At 42.5% G+C, this 16818-nt stretch overlaps 1 protein-coding gene across 23 annotated transcripts in view; it reads right to left on the bottom strand.

Moving 5' to 3' along the window:
- Window positions 1-16818, bottom strand: part of PTK2 (protein tyrosine kinase 2) — a 224867-nt gene that overhangs the window by 34312 nt on the left and 173737 nt on the right. For all 23 annotated transcript variants that reach the window (XM_060195947.1, XM_060195943.1, XM_060195936.1 and 20 more), the window contains one exon: window positions 13104-13308. In XM_060195947.1, coding sequence (XP_060051930.1) covers window positions 13104-13308 — 205 coding nt within the window. The remainder of the gene's footprint in view (window positions 1-13103; window positions 13309-16818) is intronic.

The raw sequence follows: 16818 nt of genomic DNA, 5'->3' as shown, positions 1-16818 counted from the left end.
TACAACCTAACTCACTCTCTCAAACCACTTTTTTTTTTTCCTTTCTTCAACCCACCTCACCTCTTAAATCAGAGACAGACACAATTCGTGTCCCAACTGACCTGAGCCTGAGCCAGCAAACCATCACTATAAATGGAAGACTTTTTTTTTTTTTTTTTTTAACCAGAGCTTTGCTCAGTTCTGGCTGATGGTGGTGCAGGGGCTTGAACCTGGGACTTTGGAGCGTCAGCATGAGCGTCTCTTTGCATAACCATTTTGCTATCTACCCTCTGCCTGACTTATTTTCTTTTCTGAAGGAGTGCGTTCTTCATCCAACACATTACTGCTTTAGAGTTTTTAGTTAAAAAAAATCTCACTCCCTCCTCAAAATATGTTTTTTTTTTTTTTCCTTTTCTCTAGCTGGATGGTCACCACCACGAACACACTGAACCTGAACACACTTCAGAATTTAGTGACAGCCTCAGAACTGAGAACAAGTTTACTCTGCCACTAGCACTGTTAGGGGTCTACACCTGGGTTCACCTCTAGAATTTTTTTTACACTGTATCGCAGTGTCTGTTTGCTAGACTTTCACTCTCACTAGTCTGAGGATGGCCACTGAAAACTCATCTCACTTGCCCAGGATAAGCAGAGATCAATGATCATAAGGAGCATTAATAATGACAGGCTGATCACGCTGAGGTCAGACCTTCTAGAGAGAATCCAGTGATGGGGAAGAGGAGGCCACTGCCTGGCACCCAGTATCTCAATAGGGAAGGGTTGCAGTCCAGTGAGACTAAGGGCAGAGGAGGGCTGACCCGCTCACACCTGGTTCAATCCCTGGCTAGCAGCTACTAGGCACCTGCTCTCAATCATCTATATTCTTCAAGCTAAATATCAGAATTTCCCCCCAAAATTCAAACGACTGAAAAAGTCGATGTAAATTAAGAATAAAAACAAAAAACAACAACAAAAAACTTGGTTCGTAAAAAGCTCCCCACATAATGAAACTCTAGGCAAACCACAAGAAGACCAATTGTGACCCATTTAAAATATACCTTTATTTCACTGCCTTCTGGGGGTTAGATCTTAAGCTCGCCACAGTTGCCAGAGCTGGATCCTTTCTCTGGGCAGCCCCGCAATAGCTGCATATGATGTGCACTTGACTATTTCTTTAGCTGAATATACCAGCCTGTCCCTCACAGAACATGGAGATAACTGGGAATCATCAGCCCCCCACCCCCAGTACTGTATTCTCATGCCAAAAATAACATGTCAAAGGGCTGCTGAGAAACCATCATTTGTTGCTTGTAGTTGTGAAGAATATAAATAACTCTAAAGATTTCTGTTTTTACAATGGGAAGACTATTCCATAGATGGAGCCAGAGTGCACATTGAAGACATTTCTGAAGTCTTCTCTTTATAGCTGCTAGAGAACCCAGAGCAGTAAACTAGAATGCGCAGTGTCAGGGAGGTCAGATTTAAACATATTTTCCCAAACGACAAATATTTTTAGTAGCAATACATTCCGTTAGAAAGCTTTTAGCTGCCCAATGTAACCTGGCAATGGGCCCGCATACTTTTTCCTGATAGCGGTTTCTAAGTCTCAAACTTACAAGCAGATGAAACAATAAAAGTTAAAAGTTAAAAGTTAGCAAACATCAAGACACGATAATCATGTTTTTAAAAATTTTATTTATTTATTTATTTTTGATAATCATGTTTTTGTTTATCCATGAATCTTACAGAGGATGAGAACTGTGAAGTGAGAAGAAGTGAAAGGAATACTTTACTTGATATTAGTTTTATTTTGTTTCCTTCACTTGAACATCACTATTTCTTTCCCTTGTCATGAAAGCAACTTACTCAAACGTAGTAATAGGACAAAGCAACTTTTAAGGGTTGCTATAGTTGTTTTTTTTTCTGCGCCTGCAGCACTCTGTGAGCAAGAATGGAGAGGCCTTATTAAATTTCCATTCTGGAGCAACAAGTATGATCTAATGACTAAGGTATTTTCATGGAGAGCAAGAAAGTCTAGGCCTCTTGTTTGCAGTACTGAGCTCACACATGAAAACAACTCAAGTTTTAGAGAGGAAAAGGCCAATCAGTCCTCAATGACTGATAATCAAACCATTCAGCTGTTTGAAGAAAAGGCAACAGATCTGAGCTGCATCTCTGCTGAATTACGTAACCATGGGCAGGCCTGTCTACTTCAGTGTTTCCTCATTCATAACAAAGACTACTGTCTGTCCTATCTATTGTTAGGACGTAGAAATACTTAGGTGAAAAAAAAATCAGTTAAAAATTAAAGTAAATGTTAGCTTTGTACTTTCTGTCTTGTGTGACTGTGTCTTAATTTCTATAACATTTTTCTTTTCTAGCATGATCACTATCAATCCTTTCCTTTGAAGTTACAAAATGTTTCTACTTTGAAATGTAAGGTATCAGACTGGGGAAACAGTTCAACTGTTACAGCACAGAACTTGAACACATGAGGATCAGAGACCCCAGGTTTGATTTTCAGCACCATCACATGCAGGACTCAGATGTGCCCTTAGCTCTCTCACAGACAGATCTAAGCTCCATATGGATTCATAGTTAGTTAAGGCAAGTCTGGAAAATATCCAGAGAAAGAGCAGCAATAAGCCGAGGGAGAAACGGCTTGTTTTGGCAAGTGTATGGGCACCAGTTTTGAAAGATGGTCTCTTATAATCACACAACATCGCCTCACCACAAAGGAATGGAACTGACCTTTTATGAACCACCTATCCATTCCCCAATTTTTATAGAAAACAAGCCTAGATACTTGAGATTCAAACTGAGGAAGACATATCTGGAGCTGGCTAACTGCTGTAGTCACAGATACACTGTATGTCTGTGGTCATTGTCTCTTACAAACAGACACAGCAGACTAGATATTTAGTTTTATGGATGCTCCAAATTAAATTTTTCTCTTATATACTTCAAACAGCAGGAAATAAGGTATTTCTGTAATCCATAAAAAATGATCTGTGAGCTGTGGAGATAGAAACTTTGATGCCCGAGGCACCAACCCAGGTTCAATCCCTGGTACCATCATCATATGTCACAGCAGAACAGTGCTCTAGTGAAAAAAAAAAAAAAGTGATTGGAATTGAACTTACACTGCTGAATAGAGATCTTATTCTATGCCTGGCAAGTCTGAGTAGTTCTTATTGACCAATTTGCTTGCAAGTATTAGCTACAGACTATGTTTAAAAGAAAACTCAAGACAGCACAGGAGGACCATTCAAAGCAGTCAGACTCTGGAGGGATCTAGAGTTTAGGAGTAAAGAAAAGTCATATAGAAGAACCAGAGGACTGGCTTTGGGTCTCTATGAGTGGGAACATCCAAAGAAGAGGAGAGCCAGAGAGGTAGCTGTAATTCCTCATATAAATTCAGAACAAATCTCTAGTTGACCGCAGAAATGCACACATACAGAGAGCATCCCAGGAACCCAGCTAACTAAGGCTAAGAGAACTGTATTGAGACTCGAGCTGCTGAGAGAAAGTTTGCAATTTGAGACCAGCCAAATCTACTGCCTGTTAAAACAAATACGTATATATACAAACAGAGGGCTCTTCGGGGGACTACACCTGAATCCAGAGTTTCACAATGTCTAAAACTGCTTGATATACAAACATGAAAATGCGATCAATTCTCAAGAGGAAAAGAAAACTTAAAAGAGGGACTCTGAAGATTAGCCACATTAGTAGTAGCAGGCAGGGATTTTATATTCAAGTCATTACTGGACATTTTATTCATAATTATAGAAATATGAAAGACAGCAGAGACTATAAAAGGGTTAAAGTATTATTATTATTATTATTATTATTAATGTGTGCACTGCCATTGCAGCCAAGACTATGCCCAGGATTCAGAAGAGGTCGGCCTATAGTATTCTTTTCTATGGCAAAAAAGGTCTGGCTAGACCCCAATGAGGCCAATGGAGTCACCATAGCCACCTCCTCCTGTCAACAGATCTAGAAGCTGATCAAAGGGCTAATTATTCAAAAGCCTGTGGCTCTCCATTCCCAGGTTTAATGCTGGGAAAAGAACCTTGGTCCACTGAAAGGGTTGGCATGTGACACTGGTAAGCAAAAAGGTATTGCCACAGCTTGAATATCTGGAAGATAAGCAGGGTGACAAAGACGTGAACTCTGCTCGGGTGTTCAGAAGATACCATGAATCTATGACACATGTATCAAAGTGTGTATCTAGAAGTGCAAAGGAAAAACAAAGTGAAAAACAAAAACAAACAAAACAAGCAGATTCCCAAGAAATACACTCACAGTAAGTGGAGAACAGACTAGCTGAAGGTAGACAAGGCTCACAAGAAACTCCTAGCCGGCCAGGCTGAGTTCTACAGGTCCAAGACCAAGGAAGCATGAAAGCTCCATCAAGGATGGATCCAAACCCAAAAGGATGAAGCTGTTAAGCTTCTCCAAAGAAGAGAAATGTACATAGTGACCCGTCATGTTTACACTGATCATTCAACAAAACAGTCTAAAAGAATCAGTCTAAAAATTAAAATGAAAAGTCTATATAATGAAAAACATGCAAATTTGGTACTCTAGCAGCTGAGCTATTTTATTTTCCTGGCCATTAAAATGAAAACTGTGATATCTGAAATAGTTAGCACAGGATGGGATGATTAGTAGATGGAGACGACGGAAGACTTAGGGATCTTGAGAGAGTGACTTGAAAGCCAATGACTTCTCATTAGAAAGAACAGTTTAGATAGTGAAAGCTTTAACAAGATGAAAGAAAGGAAAAAAGAATGAACAGGGAGTCAGGCGGTAGCGCAGCGGGTTAAGCGCATGTGGAACAAAGCGCAAGGACCGGTATTAAGATCGGTAAGATCCCGGTTCGAGCCCCTGGCTCCCCACCTGCAGGGGAGTCGCTTCACAGGCGGTGAAGCAGGTTTGCAGGTGTCTGCCTTTCTCTCCCCCCCATCTTCCCCTTCTCTTTCCATTTCTCTTTGTCCTATTCAACAATGACATCAACAACAATAATGACATCAACAACAAAAACTACAACAACAATAATAATAAAAAAACACCAAGTGCAACAAAAAGGAAATAAAAATTTTATCAAAAGAAAAAGAATGAATAACCCTAAGTAAACAGAATTCCATATTTAGTAAAATTAAGTTAAATTAATCTTCAGTTAAAAAATAACCCAAACTTTTTAGGAATTCACCACCCACAGATTTCGCCACAAGAAATGATAAAGAGCTCCAGGTAGCCGGGAGACCAAGCGGGATTCTTCAGGAGTGACCGGAAACCCGTATGGGTTAAACAGGTAGATTCTGACTTTCTCTTTCTTTTCTTTAATTTTTTTTGCATTATCTTTATTTACTGGATAGAGACAGCTAGAAATCGAGAGGGAAGGGGGTGATAGGGAGGGAGAGAGACAGAGACACCTGCAGCCCTGCTTCACCACTTGCAAAGCTTTCCCCCTGCAGGTGGGGACCAGGGGCTTGAACCTGGGTCCTTGAGCACTATAACTTGTGTGCTCCACCAGGTGCGCCACCACCCGACTCCTTAACTTTATTTTTCTTAAAGTACTATTTGAAACACGAAACCTTACTGGGGTGAGGTTACTAACATATGTTAATGTGTAATAAATGACATCTGGAGTGCAAAGCCTGCGATCCTGGGTAATGAAAGGTCATGGTCGCAAGTCATCTACATTAAGTCAAATACAATTATTAACTCTTAAAAAGAATTTGGAAAGGGGAAGCTGAAGATTCTAACTTCTAAAAGCATCAAAAAGATGTGCTTAGTATTTTGGTATCTGGAGAATAGTCACACGTCTAGATTCAAACTGTTTTCTTTCTTTTTCTTTTTAAACAGAGGTAACTGATAACTCTTCTGTTCTCTAGGTCCTTCAGAAGAAGCTCTAGTTACTGCTCCCCGTTACTATTGCTAATGCAAAGAACAAAATACGGGTACCTACCATGAATTATGCCAACTCAAAGTATTTTAGATTTTATTTGATCCTAAAAACCAAGGAATAAATTGCATTTGTGAGCCTGCTCTTAAAAGGAGGCTATATAATCTGCCCAAATTCAGAGCTTTTATAAACCCCAATATTTTAAAATGTGTGATTAATAGTGGTTTACAAGGTAACGGGCTGTATCTCCCCCACTGTACCCACAACCAATGTTTTATGTCAGCCTTCCCCCAACAAATTAATAACCTTTTGAAAACCAGTTTTAGGGGCTGGGACTCAGCTCACCCAGTGGCACACTACTATGACTGGGGGCTCATGTCAAGTACTTGGTACACATGGGAGCACCTGTCCGGGGGAGCTCTCATGAACACTGGAGCAGTGTTGCAGCCACCCATCTCTACCAGAAATTAAAGACAACCCTTCAAAAAGACAAAAACAAAAAACCAAACTAAACCAAACTAAACCAACTGAGCAACCAAAACACCCACTGAGCTGAGGAGATAGATAGACAGTACAATGGTTATGTTAAAAAGCAGGAGGCATCCAGATCCCAGGTTTAATCTCAGGTACCATAAGCTAGAGCTGAGCAGTGTTCTGGTTAAAATTAAAAAAAAAAAAAAAAATCAGCATGATACAACATACTATATTCCTCCAAACCAAGTGCTCTCTGTTCTTACATTCAATCAGGTAGCACACATCATTCTCTTGGCTGGTATAAACTGAAGTCTCACAGGCCAAACGAAACAGTCTGGGTCCTAAGATGTTATCAAACGTCACTTGGACACAACTCCACGGACACAATATTAATAAAAAGTTAATCTGTAGGGAGTCGGGAGGTAGCACAGTGGGTTAGGCGCAGGTGGCGCCAAGCACAAGGACCGGCATAAGGATCCCGGTTCGAGCCCCTGGCTCCCCACCTGCAGGGGAGTCGCTTCACAGGCGGTAAAGCAGGTCTGCAGGTGTCTGTCTTTCTCTCCCCCTCTGTCTTCCCCTCCTTTCTCCATTTCTCTCTGTCCTATCCAACAACAATGACATCAACAACAACAACAATAGTAACTACAACAATAAAAACAACAAGGGCAACAAAAGGGAATACGTAAATAAATAAATAAATATTTTTTAAAAAAGTTAATCTGTAGCTGTAGTTGTTCCAGGCAAAGAAATAGCCCCAACCAGACTCTCAAGAAGACGAGCTTTGTATGCTCAAGCTCAGAAGCAACACGACAGCAGTAAGTCAACACAAACAACATCCCAGGCAAGCCCCCACCCCCACCCACTGGTCTCAACCGGAGACGCAGTTCCATTACCACAGCAGCTAGCTGCAGACTCCAGCCAGCGCACTGACATGGCCTGCATCTACTGACCTGGCCTATAGAAAAAGTTCCTAAACCATTTTCCATAGTATTTGGGATTCCAGAGGCTATAGCAACAAATGTTAACACACTTAAAGCTATGATAACCAGACAAATACAATGGAGACAACAAGTATTTTGAGACATATAGAAGCTTTCATTCTCCAAAGTCCTTGTGGCAGGGGCCTCTAGGCAGACTGCCAGACATGCCATCATTCTTTGTGATGATTTTCTTTGGTTGAGACTCAAACAAATATAAGAAAATCAGCTGCAGGAGCTTCTTTCTTTCTATTCCTTCTCAATCCTTTTAAATTAGGTAATATTAACCCCTCAACAGTCATAATAAATAACAAAAAAGAGCACTGAAAGACTAGTCGTTGTATCTCAAATCAAGGGCAGAACAGCGGGTGTGTAGTCAGGCAAACCTGCCCTCAAATCTACCCTTGTGACCAGAGCCCAGCTGCATGCTCTGTTTCCATCTCCTCATGTGCTGTCTGATGGTAGTATAGTTCTATCTCCAAGGGGTGTAAAACAAAGATGAAATAGCCCGTGAAAATGCACAGCACAAAGCCTGGCAACAGAAATGCTCAGTAAGTATTAGTTTTTAATGCTGCAACTAGTAAGAGCAGAGAAGAGAGAGACCAGCAAGCATGGTATTGGATCTAAAAAGTAATCCTAGAGAAGACTCAATGAGGGACTAGCAACACAAAGTCACAGATTGTCCTTCAAGGTGACAATGCCAATGCTCTTTAGAGTAGAAAGGCTCATAGAAGCCTTTGTTTACATGCCAATGATATTTATTTATCCAGCCTCCAAATGTTTAAGTGGTGTACAAAGGGTAATTTATGAGGGCTTTTAAAAATGGGTTGGGGCGGGAGTCAGGTGGTAGCGCAGCAGGCTAAGTGCACACGGCGCTAAGTGCAAGGACTGGCGTAAGGATCCCGGCTCCCCACCTGCAGGGGAATCGCTTCACAGGCGGTGAAGCAGGTCTGCAGGTGTCTCTCTTTCTCTCCCCCTCCTCTGCCCATTTCTCTCTGTCCTATCTAACAACGATGATGTCAATAACTACAACAATAATAACTGCAACAACAATAAAAAAAAACAAGGCAGCAAAAGGGAAAATAAAATACATAAACAAATGGGTTGGGGCAACTGACGCTCGCATTGCTGGGAGTGGCAATTTGGCAAACCCACTGGTGGTCTCTACTAAAGCTTTCCATCGCCAAGTTATGGAGGTAGACCCAACTAGCGCTACATGTTCAACGAAACAGGATGGATGAACTCACAAATGGAAAACTACAGAGGCAATGAGAACCATGCATGGACTATGGATTTCAAACTAAATGGTGAACAAAATAAACTGGAACAGAAAGTACACAACTGAATGATACAATTTATAGAATGGAAGGCAGAACCAACCCATGTTTACAAGAGTAAAGTGGAAAGAGTAAGGTGTGTGTGTGTGTGTGTGTGTGTGTGTGTGTGTTGTTTTTATCCCAGAGTGGTGGTAAGTGCTGTTTTCCTGCTCTAAAGGATAGTTACACAAATGTGGCTAATTTGTGGAAGTTAAATGAGCTGTTTAGTTCTTGGCATATTCACATCTTTACATGTCAAAAAAGTAGTTAAAAATACAAAAAAATGATCATTTTGTTTACTACCCTTATTTGTTCAAAGAGGATTTAAAAATTTACTCAGTAACTTAAAATGTTCCCCAAAACTAAGATAAAGCTGCTGATTTTTGTAAATTAGTGATTTAATAAAAATCACAAGATAAAAAGGGTATAGTTCCACATCTTTCTCACCACCAGAGTTCTGTGTCCCCATTCCCTCCATTGGAAAATGCAGTAGTTCTCTCAAGATCACAGATGTGGGCTGACTATTATTTCTATAACTATCTATCTATACTTACATATATGTATTTATGCTCATTTTTTTTTCCCTGTGGTCCTACCTCTCTTCCTTTCTAAGTCCCTCCTACACCTACTACTACTTCTGAATTCTTTTCTTTTTTCCTCTTCTCTCTCAGGGTCCTGATGGAACTGGGTTTGAGAGCCCTCTAGTTATCTAACATTTCCTCCCCTCTGGGAATATAAACCAAAATTCTTTCTTTCTTTTTTTTTTTTTTAAAGATTTTATTTATTTATGAGGAAGATAGGAGGAGAGAGACATCACTCTGGCACATATGCTGCCGGGGATCGAACTTGGGACCTCATGCTTGAGAGTCCAGTGCTTTACCGCTGTGCCACCTCCCGGACCACAAATTCTTTCTTTTTATTTCTTTCTTTCTTTCCTTTAGTTGCCCTTGTTGTTTTATTGTTGTAGTTATTATTGTTGTAGTTGTTATTGTTGTTGGATAGGACAGAGAGAAATGGAGAGAGGAGGGGAAGATAGAGAGGGGGAGAGAAAGACACCTGCAGACCTGCTTCACCGCCTATGAAGCGACTCCCCAGCAGGTGGGGAGTCCGGGGGCTTGAACTGGGATCCCTATGCCAGTCCTTGCACTTAGCGCCACCTGCGCTTAACCCGCTGCGCAGCCGCCTGACTCCCTGTGAACCAAAATTCTATTGGGGATGCAGGTGGGGGTTCTGGCTTCTGTAACGGCTTCTCTGCTGGACATGGGTGTCAGCAGGTCAGTTCATACCCCCAGCCTGTTTCTGTCTTTCCCTAGTGGGGTTGGGCTCTGGAGAGGTGAGGGCCTGGGACACACTGGTGAGGCCGTCTGCTCAGGGAAAACTGCTGATTTTTTGCTGTAGGGGCACAAAGACCTTAGTCAAGGAGAGTACTGTGGGAAATTTTATTTTTGAACATGCTCTAAAAGGGCAAATACTAAAGCTATTTACTGTGATTTTCTGGGACTATTATCTATCAAAGAATTGACTGAATTAGCCAGAGTTTTGATGATTTTTCATTTAAAAGATATTTTACTACATTCTTTGAAGCTGCCAATCAGAGTATAAAAATGCTACAATACATCACAGGAAATATTCCCTGTCAGCCACTGAGAACTATGCCGAGAGAAACTTATATACCTGGTAATAGGCTATTTATCATTACTCTCATTCTGCTTCTTAACCAAGAATGCCTTTATTAGTAAGAGCACAGGATGTGAAGATAGGCTGACTCACATCTAGGCTAGGGAGGGTGGCTCAAGCTCTTCATGACTGCCTGACAAGAGTCATCAGAGAGTCACTTTTTTCAACCAATACAGTGAAAGACAGACACATGCCCCGGGGCAAAGCTGAAAGGTCCTATAGTAATTTCAATCCATTCATAATATTTTCCTTTAGCTACCTCTGCTAATTATGCACAAAGCAATAAGCATAAATTACAGTCTAGATACACATTATGTTTGTACCTACGTGTGTGTATATACATAACAATTCTGTTTACTGTTAAAAATTTATCTTGGGAGGTCTAGGAGCTACTTTCTTGAGTAAATATTAGCACTGGAGTAGAAGCACAAAGAAGTGCCTTCAGTTGTTCTCTCTCTTACTGTGAGACGACACCGAGGTGAGTATGACGATCCCTGGCCTCAAGGAGCTTCAGTCTAGTAGGGGATGAGACATACTAGACTGTGAGCTCCTCGAGGGCAGGAAAAGTGTTCTAGTCATCCTGCCCCCATGACCGGCACTGGGCGCAGATACCTGAAGCTCAGTGCTGTGGACTGAACATGGTGCTCTGGGACGCCAGAGTGAAGGGTAGGCAGTTGAGTACGGGTGAACAGAGAAGCAGTTTCGAGAAAAAGAGTTCTGGCTATGAGGCAGACTATTCTGTTCACAGTGCATGAACAGGACAAAAGAGGACAGAGAGGCCTTTCAGGGCACAGGAGTAGTTCTAGTTGCCATTACGTGACACAGAGAGTGAAAGGAACTTGTGTTCCTACAGGAAGTGCAGAGTTTGAAGCTCAGAATTAATATGATATCTAGCAGCAATGTAAAGGGCACCTTGAAACCCTAGACAAAGGGGTAGGATGGAAACTAAGGCTACAGAGAGGGAAGAAGAAGGAGAGTCATAGGAATGGTTAAGATAAACCAGGAAGGGGGCCAGGCAGTGGTTCACCAGTTGGAGCACACATATTACCAAGTATGAAGACCTGGGTTCAAACCTCCAGTCCACCCATGTAGGGAGAAAGATTCGAGTGGTGGAACAGTGCTGCAGGTATCTTTTTGTTTCCCTTACTTCTTCTCTATTCTATCAAGTCAAAGATATATATATATATATATATATATAAAATGGAGTGGGTGGCTGGATGGTAGATGGGTTGAGAGAACATGTTACCATGTGGGAGGATCCAGGTTCAAGCTCCCTAGTCCCCCTTGCAGGAAAAGCTTCACAAGCAGTGAAGCAGTGCAGCAGTGGATTTGCTGTACATACACCAAGCCCCAGCGCTAACCCTGGTGGCTGGGGGTGGGAGGGAGGCGAAGCCATAGTGCAGACATGAAACTCTGTTTCCCCTTTGTGCTTGGGAGGGTGGGGACCAAGCCAAAGGAACCAACCAGCCAAACAAAACACGAGGAAGAGTGCTAAGAGACATCAGATAGAGGGGAACTGCAAGGATAAGATCTGTCCAGTTTTAACAGATGACCAAGGAGGGATAGGACCCTTATGATACAAGACAACAAAACTTAGTTTAGAATAAAGTAGGTACTTAGCAAACAGTTGTTGATGGAATGAATCCTCTATCCTTCCCCCTACTGGTCTGGTTTATACCTGAATGTTCTTGTGAGAAAAACTGTGCAGTGGGCTCAGATGCCTAAGGAGGAGGTGGTGAGAAGCAGCTTAGAAAGGGCTCAAGCACTGGCTAAGGTTGAGCCCAGTAAGTTGTCAGGATATTCTAGACCCTCACAATTAGTCATTTTTCTGAGGGAAAAAAAAGAGAGACTAAAATATCGCAAGTAAAAACAAATGAAATCCCACACAAAATCAGGGAAGTAACCCCAATAAGATAAGCAATACAAATAAGTACACCTTAACTTATGACACTGCCCAGTCCATAAATTGGATTAAAATGTTTTAAAGTGATAAAATTTCACTCAATTCAACAACTGATTATTGAGCACAATAGGTGCCTGGTCCTAAGATTCAGACTCAGCTGCACAGACAAGGAAGACACAGTGCTGCCTGTCAAGATGTTATATCGCTGAGATCAGGTAAGCACAGAGAAAACCCAAACCGGGTGATAGGTACAGTCTGTGCAGATGGCCTGAGAGGCTCAGCACAAAGACATCTGTCCCCCCTACAGGACTGACTACTACTGGAGATTTACAGAGGTGCAAAATGGATGAACATCTTGAATACTTTAGACAGAATAACAGAAGAGAGGTAGTCACCTCTTTGGGGGAGAAGGTTGATTAGGGGTTTCCTGTGGAAAGTACCATCTAAGATGGATCCTGAAGACTGAAAAGGAACTCCTCAGGGAAAGGAAACAGTATATCAAAAAGCAGCTAGGTACTGTTGGAACATATGCCTACAGGAGATGAAAGGGTCATGTGACAGGAGATTGGAAGTGGAAGTAGGGAGGTAATTATTAGGGAATCTTGTAAGCTATGCTAAGTCAGCTGAAAATTAGGGGAGAGAAAACTGACAATAATTTGAAGTCTACAAAGATTATAAAGTGTAATTTACTTAAGACTCTCTACCAAGAGATAAAGAAACGCAAATGGGTTAATTGTGCTATGTGCATAAGAAGCAGGTTCCCCTTAAGCATACTGATACAGTGACCCTGAAACACCACCAATGATTGGGAGGAGAAGCAGTCTAACTACCCCAGCCCAGCTCACTCCTTCCACTCGTACCTGAGTTGAGCTTTGAGCTCTGTGAACCGGGGTCGCCTGCTGGGGTCATATGCCCAGCATTTTGTCATAAGGCTGTAGAGGGTAGGAGGGCAATTTGGAGGCATTGGCAATCTTTCCCCATTCTCAATTCGACCGATCACATCATTGTTCTTCACTCCTTGAAAAGGCTTCACACCATGCATGAGTATCTCCCACATACACACACCTACAAGGTGGGAGAAAACACAACAGTGAATCATCAGGGAGGGTTCCAGAAATGTTTCAGAACAACTAAACCAGCTAGATAAAGCAACATTCACTAATTCTATTGTAAGACTAACAATACTGACTGAATATGATGTGAATACTGAAACAGTAAACTGCAATCCAGGAAAACTATATTAGAAAACAGCTGGGCAGGGAGAGTGCATAATGGTTATATAAAGAGACTTTTGTGCCTGAGCCTCTGAAGTCCTAGGTTCAGTCCCCTGAACCACCATAAGCCAGAGCTGAATCAATGCTCTGGTGGGAAGGGAGGAGAGGAGAGGATAGGAGGGGTGAGGTGGGGAGGAGAGGGGAGGGGGGGCAAGGTAGAAGTGGACCTCAGAAAGTTAGAAAGAGGAGCATGAATATGAGATGATATCACTCATAGGTAAAAGTTGGAAAATACCATCATGACACCAACCTGACTTTGCTGGGTAGAAGAACCTCACCAACCCAGAGCCTTACCCCACTAGGGAACGGTAGAGACAGGCTGGGGGTATGGTTCGACCCGCCAACTTCTGCATCCCGTAGAGATCTTTGGTCCATACTCCCAGAGGGATAAAGAATAGGGAGGGGATGGGATATGGCACTCTGGTGGTGGGAACTGTACAGAACTGTACCCCTCTTATCCCACAATCCTGTCGATCATTATTAAATCACTAATAAAAAAAAGAAGTTGAAAAACAAGAGAACATAAAGCAGAACTTGGACTGGGTTTGGTGTATTACAGGTCCTGGAAAAGGATGACAGAAGACCTAGTGGGGGTGGTATTGTTATGTGGAAACTGAGAAATGTTATGCATGTACAAACTACTGTATTTACTGTCGACTGTACAGCAATCCCCCAATAAAGAAATAATAAAAAAAAAAAACCTCTAGGGTGGGGAGGGGGTTTCAGGTCCTGCAACATGACAGCAGAGGAGGACCTAGTGGGGGTTGAATTGTTATGTGGAAAACTGAGAAATGTTACACATGTACGAACTACTGTATTTGACTATAAGCCATTAATCCTCAATAAAGGAAAAAAGAAAGAAAGAAAGAAAGAAAGGAAAGATAGCTTAACAACTACAGTGATACTTCAAACCAGTTCAAAAGAAGTTAAGGGGGCAAGGTGATGGTGAACCTGGTTGAACACATATAATGCATTACACAAAGACCTGGGTCCAAAACTCTGCTTCCCATCTGCAGGGGAAGATTCACGAGCAGTGAGCTAGGGTCACATGGGTCTTTCTCCCTTTCAACTTCTCTCTGTTCTATTAAAACAAAAAGATAAATGAGTAAAATAAAAGGGAAAAATAGCCACTGGGAGAGGTGGATTCATGATGCAGGTACAACACCTCAGTGGTTAAAAAAAAGAAAAGAAAAAAAGGAAGTTGTGGGGCTGGAGACTGTACAGTGGCTATGAAAAAGATTTTCACGACTGAGGAGGTGAGGTCCCAGGCTTAATCCCCAGCACCACCACAAGCCAGGCCTGAGCAGTGCTCTGGTGTGTCTGTCTCGTTATTTTTTTAAAGGAAGTTGAATGATTTTAGGGCAAACCCCCCCTCCCCCCACAGCCAATTCAGTTCAACATGCTTTTGGTCATAGCAGCTGATCTGTGGGAAACAAAGAACAAGGCGGGCCTGTCCTTCTCTGAGCGTACAAGGAAATTACTGTCTGGTATGCTACTGAATGGTCACCATGTCCCACAGAGCAGTCTGTGATTTCTCTAGGAGGTCGTAATTATGTCCATAAGCTCTATAACTGACCTCAGCAAGTTTGTTTGACTCTGCCCTCAGATTCTGATATATTCTCAAAATTCTGTGAAGAGGGAATCGGGCGGTAGCGCAGTGGGTTAAGCGCAGGCGGCACTAAGCACAAGGACCAGCGGAAGGATCCCGGTTCGAGCCCCCGGCTCCCCACCTGCAAGGGAGTCACTTCACAGGCGGTGAAGCAGGTCTGCAGGTGTCTGTCTTTCTCTCCCCCTCTCTGTCTTCCCCTCCTCTCTCCATTTCTCTCTGTCCTATCCAACAACAATGACATCAATAATAACTACAACAACAAAACAACAAGGGCAAAAAAATAAATAAATAAATATTTAAAAAAAATTCTGTGAAGGCGTGTCCCTTCACGAGTGCAAGCATGTATCCATGTAATAGGGACAAACCTCCATCTAAGACTATTGCAAAAAAACTCTTATGGGATGGCAAGATAGCCCACCTGGATAGTGCACCTGCTGGGTCATACGCATGACCCAGGTTTGCGTCCAGCTCCCACTTTACTGGAGGAAAGCTCTGGTACTAGTGTGTTTTTCCCTCTCTAGTGTTCTTTCTATCTCTATCTCTCTGTACCTGAAAAAAATTCATTTAGAAGAGTGAATTCCCAGCAAAGGTGGGTGGTGGGGTGGGTGGGAGGGAGCCAGTCATTGATAACGTAACTGTATTCCTTAAGTATTCAGAGAGGCACCTATGATAATAGTTATCTCAGAATGAGTAGAAAAAGGGGGGGGGGAGCATTTCTACGAACAAGGACAACTAGTTTATGGGTCACACAGGTGAAAAAAAAAAGGGAGTCGGGTGGTAGCACAGTGGGTTAAGTACACGTGGCACAAAGCACAAGGACCGGCATAAGGAGCTGGGTTTGAGCCCCCGGCTCTCCACCTGCAGGGAAGTTGCTTCACAAGTGGTGAAGCAGGTCTGCAGGTGTCTATCTTTCTCTCCCCCTGTCTTCCCCTCCTCTCTCCATTTGTCTGTTCTATCCATCAACGACGACATCAATAACAACAATAACTACAACAAGGGCAACAAAAGGGAAAAAAATAGCCTCTGGGAGCAGTGGCTTCGCAGTGTAGGCACTGAGCCCCAGCAACAGCCCTGGAGGGGGGGGGAAGCCTTGGGTTCTGAATTCCAAGCTCTCTCTCTCTCTCTCTCTCTCTCTCTCTCTCTCTCTTCTTCCCTTTCCCTTCACTTATCATCTTCCTGCCCCACTACCTTCTTTCCCTGGAACCGAGGCCTCAAGCATGGCCCAGGCTGCTTTTGTATCCAGATAGAGAGCAGAGGCGTCACAGCACAAGCGCATCCTCTAGTGTCACATAACCTCCTGTGTGATGCTGGGACCAGAGCCCGGACTGCAGTCATGGTGATGTACACACCCTACCTAGTGTGCCACCTCTCTGACTGTCTTCAATCACATTAATGCCAGCTGCTATTTTACTGAAGATTCCTTCCATCGCCTCGTATCAATACAGGCGCTGACTGGTTACTAAAGATGAACACCGGAGCACCGATTTTCATATCGGAGGTCCAGAGGCAGCAGACCTCATCACCTCAGGCCAGAGGTGAGCAGTACTCTAGTCTAGTATTCTTTCTCAAAATAAAACAGACCATAAAGTCAACAGCAAAAACAAACAAAAAACCAAACAACCCCCACCAAAACAAAAAACATTTGATATACATAAAAATATACATTAACTATATATTTTATTTATGAAAAAA

Source organism: Erinaceus europaeus, chromosome 8 (assembly GCF_950295315.1).
Source record: "Erinaceus europaeus chromosome 8, mEriEur2.1, whole genome shotgun sequence".
In the NCBI taxonomy this organism is placed as follows: Eukaryota; Metazoa; Chordata; class Mammalia; order Eulipotyphla; family Erinaceidae; genus Erinaceus; species Erinaceus europaeus.
This window is presented reverse-complemented; position numbering and strand designations above follow the sequence as displayed.